We start from the raw sequence: 12,633 nt of genomic DNA, 5'->3' as shown, positions 1-12,633 counted from the left end.
TTACCGGTTAGAACGAAATTAAAAACGTTCTTTTTTTTTAAACAACCTCTGTGCTGAGGGTGCGTGATAAACCAGTTGCAGTGATACCAGATCCCTCAAGAAATAAAGGGACCCGGGCCTTATTTTACCGCGTCTTTTTTCATTTTTTCTCTTGTCTACATCTTGCATTTCAACTGCGTGCATTCGTTTTATACTCTGTGTTTTACACGGATGGATTATTGCATCAATCTTAAATATCTGCTGATCAGGAACTAACACAACAACAGCAAAGAATTGCTTGAAGGATTCACATCGATCTCAAACCCTTGCCAATCAGAAACAACCATAACAACAACAACAAACAATTACGGTAAGTCATGGCATCTGCTCATATTACTGCTTCCTGCATTGCATGCCACATGTTTACAATAGCTTCTTCCGACAGCAGTGAGGGGTTCAAATATGATAAATGTAAGTAAATAGTCAGGCTGATGGAGAAGGTTAATGAGTTAGAGACATGCATCTGAACACTAGTGGAGGTCAGTGAGAAAAAGAAGTCAGTAGATACTGTTTCAGATGTGGGCAGTACAGCGAGCAACACACACATTTGGTTCTGGCTGTAGAGCCCCGGAGCAGGGCATTTGGGTGACGTCTCGGCAGCATACTCTCTCAGCAAAGTGACACCACTCTACTGTTCCTGTTTGGGTTTCCAATCGATTCTCCTCACTCAGTGATGCACCCACTGAGAATCATGTTGTAAGTGCCCTGGTTATTGGTGATTCTGTTGTAAGGAACATGTAAATAGAGACTCCAGCCACTATTGTTGAATGCATTTTGGGTTCCAGAGCATCTGACATCAGATGAAATTTACAAGGCTGGCTAATACTAAATATAGATTTTCTAAAATGGTTATTCATGTCGGGATTCACAATGTCGAGATTAGCCAGTTGGATATCACTAGAGATAATGTTAAAGAGGTGTGTGAACTTGCAAAAACGATGTCAGACACTGTAATAAGCTCTGGCATATAAATATCCTCCCTGCTCGTCGTGGTGATGAGGTTTATAAAAGATTAGTGTCACTGAATGGCTGGATGTCTGAGTGGTGTCTGGAGAATAGCATAGGATTTATGGACCATCGGAAGAGTTTTTAGGGTAGACCTGACCTGCTAAAGAGAGACGGACTCCATTCCTCCAGGGGAGGTGCCGTTCTCCTCTCTAGTAATTTTGCTCATAGTCTTAATAGTGATAGTATTTGACTAACTGGGGCACAGGTCAGGAAGCAGACAAACTGGCTAATCCGAACGTCTGCTAGCTGCCTTGAGATGTCACACAGGTCACATAAACTACAACACATGGAGACTGTAGCACATAGAAATCTCATAGAGACTGTGTCTGTTCCCTGAACTACCAAACACAAAACTTTCACTAAACCATTTAGAAAAAATTGGATTAAGGTAAAACTTGAAAATATTTTTTTTAAGATAAACATTATATAAAGGTAGAGCTACTAAACATTAGGTCTCTTTCAACCAAAGCACTAATTGTAAATGAAAGTATTACAGATCATAGATTGGATACGCTCTGTTTGACTGAAACCTGCTTAAACCGGATGAATATATTAGTTTAAATGAATCTACTCCCCCAGGTTATTGTTATAAACATGAGCCTCATCTGAAGGGTCGAGGAGGAGGTGTTGCTACAATTTACAGTGAAGTCTTTGGTGTTACTCAGAGGACAGGATATAAATGTCTTTTGAACTAATAATGCTTAATGTGACATCGTCAGATATAAATAAAAATCTCTGTCATCTTTTGCCCTCACTACAGTTATAGATCACCCGGACCATATTCTGATTTCCTTAGTGAATTTGCAAATTGTGATGAGGAGGAGGGCGTGGCCGGGCCAAGATGGTGCACGGCTGGCACTGAATCAGCTGATCAGTTGGAGAGTGAGATAAAGGGGAGCCAGAGGCGCCAGTTCGAGAGAGAAGTATCTCATAATTTTCCTCATGAGCAACTTCAATCCTTTTCTGTCATAGGTCATGAAGAGCTAACGAAACTTATCGAAACATCAAAAGCCACAACATGTTTGTTAGATCCAATACCAACTAAGCTCTTAAAAGAGGTATCTCCTGTAATCTCAGAACCCCTTCTTAATATTATTAACTCCTCGCTATCCTTAGTAAAATGCCAGTTATCAAAACGCTTATTAAGAAGCCACAACTTTATCCTGGAGAACGGACTAATTATAGACCAATTTCAAATCTCCCGTTTATGTCAAAAATACTAGAAAAGCTAGTATCCTCCCAAATATGTTAATTTCTACATAGAAATAGTATATATGAAGAATTTCAATCAGGATTTAGGCCTCATCACAGTACAGAGACTGCACTTATCAGAGTTACAAATAACTTGCTTTTATCATCTGATCTCTGCTGCATTTCTCTTCTAGTGCTTTTAGATCTTAGTGTCGCATTCGACACGATAGATCAAGACATTCTCTTGAATAGGCTGGAGAATTATGTTGGCATTTGTGGACTTGCATTAGCATGGTTTAGGTCCTATTTAACAGACTGCTACCACTTTGTCTTTGCAAACAAGGAATTGTCAAATGAAACAAAAGTTAAGTATGGAGTGCCACAGGGATCAGTTTTAGGGCCTCTGCTTTTCTCCTTATACATGCACTTCCCCTGGGAGATATTATCAGGAATCATGGAATAAGTTTCCACTGTTATGCCGACGATAACCAACTTTATATTTCTTCAAAACCCAACAAAATTTCATGAAATTTCACAATCCTCAAGGCAAGTCCAGTCAAATGTAATGGCATCTAGGCTAATATTATTCTATTTGTTTCCATGACTCAACCTCAGGACTCCTATCCTGAGGTCACCAGAACCGGCTGGATCCAGCTCCATTCCTGCTTGGTATCAGACTCCAGTGCTACGTGTCTCTGAGTGATGACGATTAAATGCAGCAGGTGCCAGCGAGACATCACTTCAGTCTATTATGAAGGACTTCAGAGGATGAACTGATGCCAACTCCAACCATAAGACATGGGATACTTCATATGCCACTGCCTGAACCTTGGACTTAGGATGGACCACACCGAACCTCACCGAAATAACCTGCCGGTTGAACTGCGATGCACCTAATATGAATTGTATATTATTAGGTGTATATTGTATATTGTGTTGTGTAACATGATGTGTAAAATGTGTTATGTGTAAATCAGATGTTTACTGCAATTGTCAAAACCTGGCAGCATCAAATCTGTATTAATGCATCATATCTAACAATAATTCAGTGAAGACTTGGAAACAACTGAGAAATGTACTTTTTACCTAAATATTTTAGCTTGTATCTGGATTAAAGGTGCTGTAAGCAATTTCAGCCATTCTACTTCCACGAGACTGAGCCTTTGGATTAGCCACACCCCCTCTTTCCAAAACCCCGCCCTCAGAGCATACCAGTTGAGCTTTATTAAGATCGACAGCGTGCAGAAATGGCAAAATAGCGCCCTCAACTGACAACTGTTATGAACAACACGGCATAAAAATGGCATTAAGCCTCAATAATTCGCTGAAAGTACAATTCTATGAGAAAGCAAAAAATGATTGACAGGTAGAAAGCATCAGATACAACGGACACATCTTTATTGGCTGTAAACAGAGTCTAGAGCTGTTATCGTTTTTTTTGTTATCCGTTTTCGTTCCTTGGAACTTTTTCAGTCCCTGGTTTGAACAGAACCTACCCATTCTTTAGTTTTTAGAATATTAGTGTAACAGAGTAACTGAAAACTGAAATAACCCAAATGTAAGTATTTTGAGCTTCTTCAAAGTCGCTACTCTTTGTCTAGATTCTGCACACTCATGAGAAAAATGCATTGAAGCTGTGCAAACTCATCGAGTATTTATTATCACGTGTCATGTGTCAGACTCAGGCCCTGCGAAGAGTGGATAGGACTCCATACTCTGGGGACGTTTCTGTTGTAGCCAACTCTGGCAAGAAGGACTCCGACCCTCCAGAGGGCGACGTTACCATGCGGGTGACCACCAGACATGGAGGCATGCGAGACCTGCACGAGTCCAGCTTCAGTCTCTCAGGTGTGTGTTTGACTGCATTGTGTTTCCACAGACTTCAACAAGACTTCTAGTTCTTTCTAGTGGTGGTGATTGATTGATGGCCCCGTTTCCACCTGGTATTAAGATGTGTTTCGGGTGATCCGATCACATGTGGTCAGGTGAGGTCACATGGCTGTTTACACCTGGTCACTTATAAATGCATTTCCTGTGACCACATGTGTCCGGATTTGGAGGGGAGGGTTTCACGATGACATACATCAATCACAACAGGAGCTCAATAAAGTCAGAATATACAAAGAAAGGCGCGCTGTTTCTCCCAGATGCGTTATAAATTTAATCTAAGCACAAATGCAACATGTCAAACAGAATTATCCGTTATTTTAGTGTTTTAATGGAGCATCAAGTGTTCGTGCTTCTTTTCTGTGTTTCTCTCACGCTTGTGTTTGTATCCGCTTATTAAAATTTTCAGATCGGGCGGTTATTTCCTTTAAAGCCGCTCGTAAACGGCAAAGTTTAAACTCTTGTTTTAGGGCAGCGGTTGATTGACAGGTGAGGAGTGGTGCTTCACTGCTGCTGGGACGCATACAGGATGGTATAGCGTCATATTTAGGGTTGGCCACATGTGATTGGATCACCCAAAACGCATCTTAATTCCAGCTGGAAACGGGGTCTATGAGACTGTTCAGCACTGCAGTGTTAAAGCATCGCATGCCCCACAAATGACAATATAGCAGATCTATCATACTGTGAACTGCTGAGCACGGCTTTTTATCAAGCCATACAAAAAAAGAAAACAATACAGTCCTAAAAAATCATTTTGAGCTTGAATATTGTCCGTATGTCATTGTAATGTGTGGTCATCACTCACTTTAATTCATAATTCATCCTGCTCCTTTTCTTGTTGAACGCGATTGACTCACATGCCGAACTGATCGAACGACATGGCTCCTCTTGTTCAGTCGGTCAGCAGATCTTTGTTCATGAGTGATTCATTCTTTTCGTTCGCAAACGAGTTCAACAGTACATTCGGCTCATTCATGAATTCGAATGCTGTTGGTTCACGCTATAATCAGTCTTTACAGGCATGAAAAGACACCAAAGAAGTCTCGTGTTTCAAAATAGAGCTCACTGGCTACAAATTACCAATTACTTCTATGAAATTGTAATCACATTACTTTACTTTTCAATGACGTAATCAGTAATCACATTACTAATTACTTTAATTTTAAGTTACTTTCTATAACACTTGTAACAAAAAAAATTCTACTCAACAAATTCAAAATAATGTGTTTCTCCTTGTTTATTACACTTCATCTGTCACAGAAATGCAAAAAGACGTACATATGAACACGTGAATTCACATTTTAACTGTAACATACATAAATACATTGTTTTACGAAATATTTGTAACCCAAGTAATGTAATTAAAAGTAATTACTTTTATTGAAAGTCTGTAAATTTAATCTGATGACAAGAATTTAAAATGTAATGTTTTACACTACTTTGTGCCTAAAATTAATTAGATTACAGTAACGGATTACTTTGTAATCTGATTACACCCAAAACTGTGTAATGTTTGCAGGGACAAGACGAGAGAAAGAGTCTTTTAATTAAAACGGGAAGCACAAGAAACTAAATAACACTGGAAAACAAATCACTTCCGCCAACTAATGGGCCGTTTACACGACAACGTTTTCAATTAAAAACTGAAAACTTTTTAGCGTTTTGGCTGTTCGTTTGCACGAAAACGGCGTTTTGGGGCCTGAAAATGCAAACTTTTGAAAACAAGTTTTAAAGTGCAAATTTAAGAAAATGATGCCGTTATCGTCTCCATGTAAACATACAAAAATGCGAATTTCGGAAAACGATGACGTCATCCGCACACGTATTACGTGTTCAGTCTATAGGCATGAACTCTGAGAACTTCGTCCTTACCTCCATGGCGAACCGACCAACATGAGATCACCAGTTGGAGTCCTTAAAATAGTCCAGCGTCACTTGTAGTAATAAAGAAACGTCATCGTCCATCCAGACAAAATTGCTCGATGCTTACATCATCTTCATTGTTTGTATTCACCGCTCTGTGGAAGAATGCTTACGTGTGCAGTCGCGTAGTGTTTCTTTCCAAAGTGACATCGCCAACTACTGGCCTGGCATGCATAATACACCATTTTTAGTCATTTTCTCAGATCCGTGTGAACAGGGATCGTTTTGACAATGTTGTCGTCTGTACGTCAAACTTTTCAAAAACCCAAATGAATAACGTTTCCGGGTTTTAGTATATCGTTGTCGTGTAAATGTACCCTAAAGCTGCGTCTACATTTGAAAACACCGTTTTCGTTTCAAAACCCTCTCCGTCCACAATAGCGTTTTCCAAAAGTAGCATAATGTATGAAAACAGTTCAAATTAAATTGCGTCACTGCGCATGCGGGAAATTGGCAATTGGCCTCGTGTTCCGTCGGCGGACACCAATTCCGAGTAAACGTCCCGCCACCTTTGAAGGAACGCAATGTAAAGGTTGTACAAAGTAACATTTATTTTTTAACAATGCTATCAAAGTGAGTATCAAGTACAACAGCGCCGCTATAACATGGGCTGCCACCTTGATTGTTTTGTTTGGATTGATCACATGACTGCGTCACATGACCGAGACGTGACCATTTTCAAAATAAGAGTCCAAAATCAAAAGTAAAGTTCCCCACATACTGTATGTGACACACTGCATATAAAGCACCGGTTTGTGATGTTTCTTCTCAGGCACCCAAGTGGACGACCACATTCCCAAGAGGTCCTCTGCTCGAATCCTCGCGCCCCCTGGTGGCCGCTCCAGTGGCATCTGGTAAACGTGGAAACCACAGACCAGACTAATCACACAGGTCTCCTCTGCGACCCCCTTTATGTCCCTGTACACGTGTGATGTTTGTAGTAAATTAATCACAACTCTGTTACATTAAATAATCAGTCACATTCAAAGTGCCATTTAAACCAAACTGAAACTGTGCCACATTACATTACCGATGGTGCGAGGACCCTATTGTTCTTCTAGGCGTTTATTATTATTTTCCCAAATGAATCACATTTTTGAGGGCCTAAACATACTCGAAAACTCATGAAACTTTGCACACGCATCAGAATTGGCAAAAATTTACATCTGATATGGGTTTCAGAATGAGGTGTGGCAAAATGGCTCAGTAGCGCCACCTACAAACTTTCAACGATGTGCGCTTTACGCTACGTTTCACCTACACGTATGAAAATGAGGACACATGTGTAACATGCTAATACCTACAAAAAAGTATCTCGTACCCATGCCCTTAACTCAACAGGAAGTCAACCATTTTGATTTTTCTCTTAAATTTTTGCTCAGTTTTTGCCATTTCCAGGCCTCATACTTTAACAAACTCCTCCTAGAGATTAAATCAGATCAACATCATATTCAGTCAGTCTAATCTAAAGACCTTGGCGATGCTAAATTGTGAAGCTTTTGAGTTTTCTTTGAACAGCGTGTCTGTGGCGTCCTGACAAATTTCGATGTTTCACCATGAAACAGGAAGTTGTTTTAACTCAAACATAAAATGTCCAATCTGCCCCAAACATCACATGTTTGATAAGAGTCCCGGCCTGAACACTTCTATATGACAATATTCAGTTATAGTCATAGCGCCACCTACTGGCAACAGGAAATTACATGTTTTACACTGAGATACACTCATAACAACATTTAAGTGCTAAAGAATGCTAAAATAATTTGAGTGACATTCCCCTGGCACAGCAGCCCTAACGTGCACCAGCGTGCGAGGACCCGTTCATCGCTGCTTACAGCTTTAATTATTATTATTCTGCCATTGAAGTCTATGGCAGCCCCTATAACCATACATAATGAAGTTGTGAATTTTGGCACACTGATAGAGGATATTCTCAAGTGTAACTAACCCAAATTTGGGGTCTCTAACTCATACCCTGTAGCGCCACCAAGAGTTCAAATTTGCACACACGTTTCAACCTATAACATTTTAGCCGTAAGGCCTAGAAGCAAAATAATTTTTCGTCTAATTCCTTGGCTCATGCCGAGTCGAACGCATACCATGGTTTCAATTTCCGCCCGACCAGATGTTCCAGCATTTGGAATTTTCCGAAAAATCAACTTTTTCTAACTCCTCTTAGACCAAACGGTTTTCGTATACCACGTCAACGAATTCAACGGCGAGCACGCCAAAAAAGACGTGAGGCTGTATCTTCGCAACGCTTTGGCGTATTGACACAAAATGTTTTATGTGTCTTCACAAGCATGACCTGAAGGCACAGTTTTGGCACAATGCCACCTAGTGCTCAGGAAATACTTTTGAGTAGTTTGGCCTAAAATCATGGACTCTTTAGATTCCTTGGGGCATACCGAATCAAATGATATCCAATTTTCCCATGTCGGCCATTTTGAATTTGGCCTTAAATTGCTGTAGATCACAAACGTATTGGCGTACCTCTACAAAATGTGGTACATGTCATTGGGGCCAAGCCCTGAGGGTACCTATAAAGTTTGGGACCAGCGCCACCTTGTGGTCTAAATTTATAATAAAATGTGTATAAGTGCTTATAACTGCTGATTAATTTGGCCAATCGTCCTGACTGCTCTCTTTAGATTCCTTCATAAGCCGTATGTTCGATTTGCAAAAACTTTTGCATGTATCATCTAGGGACTCTCATGACTTATAGTTATGAAAATCGTTTTAATAAACGAAATCGTTCTTGTGAAACGCATCAATATATTTCATGTCAACATGCCAATAAGGATATGACGCTATAGCTCTGCAATGCTTTGCCGTATTGACATGAAACTTTGTACGTGTAATTGTGTCCACACCCTGACAGCATCACATAAATTTGGTGTCAGTGCCACCTATTGGTAAAAAGTTATTATTACCTATATTGTAATGCTATGCTTCTTTTCTTAAAGTCATAATTAGTGATGTGCAGTGATACTTCCCCACATGCCGTTGGTGTTGCGGCGTTGGTGCTTGGCCCCGTAATTGCTACTTGCAACTATATTTCAGTCTAGTTCTGTCAGTTCGGTTGTTTTTTAATCGATGTAGAACCAATGGAAAAATTTGACATATCAGTGTTTATAGTTCATGATATTGCCAAAAAATAAAGATACATTTTTGTACCCAAGTATTATTAGTGACAATGTAAAAAGCGTATTAAACTAGAAGTCTGAAGTCATCAGAGAAGACCTGTACCTACGCACACACATTTACACAGATTCACAGTCAGTGCAAATCAAAGGTGAGCACATACAGTATCTGTTGTCAGTGCATTATAACACATGTAACAGCCCATTGTAACGCAGCAGAAGCTAATTAAGTTCATTGTCAGAAGTCTTTAAGACGTGATCATATTATAAGTGTTCTTGACCTGCTTTAAGTAAAGTTGCAAAATAAATATCTTCTTTAAATGGTCATAACATAAACTTGAAACATGTAGTACATCACAAGTCAAACTTATATAGTGGAAGTGATTTATAAAATAAGATTTGTATTATTCTTGTGTGTGTTTACACCCAACATGTGTGGTCGGGGGCGTGTCCAAATCTGCGCCCTTGTGTGTGATCAACATACAGACAGTTTCTGATGTATTTGAACCTTGTAGCTCAAAATGTACATTGAATGTGTGTATTTTGTATTTTATGCATGTGTAATGTTTATAACTTCCAGCTTGACTTGTAATGTCTTATAACCACTTGTGGATGTTTATAAGAAGACATTGCTTTTGTCACTTTACTTAAAGCATAACTGTTATATATATATATATATATATATATATATATATATATATATATATATATATATATATACATTATAACATCTGCTGGATGTTATAATGAACTGGATGTTGCTTGTGTTATAATGCATTATACTGTAAGGGATATCTATGAATAGCTAATTATTATAATGCATCATAATTTTGGTTACAATTATTTATGAGAAGTTATAACATATTTATAAAGTGTATTATTAAAGACATTACTAATGCATTATATATATATATATATATATATATATATATATATATATATATATATATGGGCTTCATAGAAAGTATTACCAAATATTCTAGCATATTTTTAAATTTGTTAAAAAGTGTATTTTTTTATTAAAAACAATTTTACAAAATTAATTTATTAAAACTTAAAATGTTTCTTTAATTTTATTTTGATATTACTTAGTAATTGTCACGATTCCTGGTTGTCTGCCCCATGTTTCACTAGTCTATTGTCTTGAACTACAATTCCCACAATTCCCGGACCTCATCTATAAACAAGCAACGATCGACAAAGACTGACCAAACAACCAAGGTGTAAATACAGAGGGGTAATGAGGACTATTCGACAATCAGGTGAAGACAATGACAAAGTGCTGGCAGTGATTAGGGACGGGAATTGTGGGAATTGTAGTTCAAGACAATAGACAAGTGAAACACGGGGCAGACAACCAGGAATCGTGACAGTAATAATCAATTTTTCTTTTTTCTGTGAATTACTAATAACCTGGAACAAGACTAGGAAATATTAAGGAATTACAACGTTTTGATTCCTTGGCAAGTAATTTATATCATATTAATGGGGAAAAATTATGAACATTTCTTTAGTTAATATAAATATTTCTAGTTATACTAAAAAAAAATTGTCAAAAAATTGCTTTATAATGATTTATTTAAAAAAATTATAAATATTCCAGTAATTACGAGCGACTTGAAAAGTCATGGAAATTCATTGGTCAAAAGGCCTAATCAATAATCATGTTATTTTGATGGGGGTTACCTCCCCCCATCCGCCCTTGAATCTACACCCCTGTGAGAGTGACACCCCTCAGACACAACGTTACACATATTCACTCGCTGATGAACCCCTTTATTAATCTTGTTACATGTAGAATATATAATTTGTGTTCATTGCTGTCTTGTTATTCTGTCCCAATCCAAGCATGAGCTAGTGCTGTTTTAAATGGTGCTATTTTAATTCGGTTTTTTACCTTTCTTCTCAGAAAAAAGCACTTTGTGAATCGGTTTGTGGTTTTGTGTTGCTTGTATTTAACAGCTGGTCCTGAATGTAACGGCTTATTCTGTTATAAGATGGATATGAAGTGCAAACATAATAATAATAATAAATAAACTAAATCCCTGAGTAAAATAATGTTGCTTCATTTATTATTTTAAGTTTGAAACATTTTATCATTGAATATATTGTATTACATGGCAGCGCCTTTGTGTACATGTACAACACATTATTAGGCATCATTATTTGCATTGTATATTTTTCCACGATTTATAAATATTTCACTCAAGCTGTTTACATTTTTATTGTGAGATATTTTTAGATATAAAATAGTTTCTGACTACAGTAATGAAAGTGCAACAGTCTGTAGATATTGATCAGCCCAGCAGAAAAATAACCATTAAGACGAATCAGTGTTGGGTAAGTTACTTAATTACTAACTACTAATTACATCTTCTACAGTGTAGTTACATTACTGTGCTAATTACTCTGTCTGAAAAGTAACTGCATTACTAATTTCTAATTGCTGTGAAGTACAAATACATGAAGGATAGATGTGAAACTGTTACTTTAATTCTTTCAAATAAATCACATTAATTATTCATGAACAGGCCAAAGAATTTAAAGGGGCGGCGTTAAATTAGATAACATGCGTTTGAATATTAGATGTTACATTTCGATTTTTAATTCACTTTTGTTTGATATAAAATAGTTCTATAGTCTATACAGTATTTAACACAATTACATCAGAAGTAACTGTAATTAAATTACTGAAAAATTAAGAGTAATCCCTTACTTTACTTTTTTCTCACTGAAAAAGTAATTTAATTACAGTAATTCAGTAACACTGAGACTAATACAATTCCACCACATATGAAACATTTTAAGAAACATGTTTATTTATTTATCATGTATTTTTTTTATTCTATTTAGCCTAACATACAAGCATAAAGCTAAATCAAATATTGAATTGAGTGCTGGGAAAGATGTTTAAAAAATACATGATTTTATTATTATTAAATGTTTTAGACTCCTTTTCATGGACAGCTTATAATTACGTGCAATTCATATTTATAGCAAGACAAATATAAATAAAAAGGCAGTCTAATATAAATATTAAAAATGGCATTAATACATATTTTACAAGAAATTAACCCTTGTGCGAACTTCGGGACATTTTTGTTTTTTCGATCATTTGGAATGCCAAATGTGTGTATTTCTCTATACAGTTCCTATAATACATCTATAATACATCGTGTACTCACAACAGTCACACTCGGGACCTTCAGGACAAAAATGTCCCATTGAAACACATTAAAACTTCAATATTTGATGCTAGTGCCATTAAAGCATAAAATCATGAATTCTATGATATTATGCTTTCATTCTGGAGTCCTGACTTCAAAATGTTAATGTTAAATATTTTCCACCAGGTGGCGCCATTTTTCCAATGTTTAGCCTATGGAGCAAATACAAGCTTTTTACCTATTTTCTGTTTGCTGTCTTGTAGAGCACTGCA

The 12,633-nt window shown here is 37.3% G+C and overlaps 1 protein-coding gene across 2 annotated transcripts in view; it reads left to right on the top strand.

Moving 5' to 3' along the window:
* Nucleotides 1–10,002, top strand: part of dpysl5b (dihydropyrimidinase like 5b) — a 21,673-nt gene extending 11,671 nt beyond the window's left edge. For both annotated transcript variants that reach the window (XM_052118364.1, XM_052118363.1), the window contains exons 12-13: nucleotides 3,918–4,086; nucleotides 6,824–10,002. In XM_052118364.1, the coding sequence (XP_051974324.1) occupies nucleotides 3,918–4,086; nucleotides 6,824–6,909 (255 nt within the window). In that variant the 3' untranslated portion in view covers nucleotides 6,910–10,002. The remainder of the gene's footprint in view (nucleotides 1–3,917; nucleotides 4,087–6,823) is intronic.
* The last annotated feature ends 2,631 nt before the right edge of the window (nucleotides 10,003–12,633 follow it).

Source organism: Xyrauchen texanus, chromosome 45 (genome assembly GCF_025860055.1).
Source record: "Xyrauchen texanus isolate HMW12.3.18 chromosome 45, RBS_HiC_50CHRs, whole genome shotgun sequence".
NCBI lineage: Eukaryota > Metazoa > Chordata > Actinopteri > Cypriniformes > Catostomidae > Xyrauchen > Xyrauchen texanus.
Note: the sequence above shows the minus strand (reverse complement) of the source record. Positions and strands in the feature narration are given on the sequence as shown.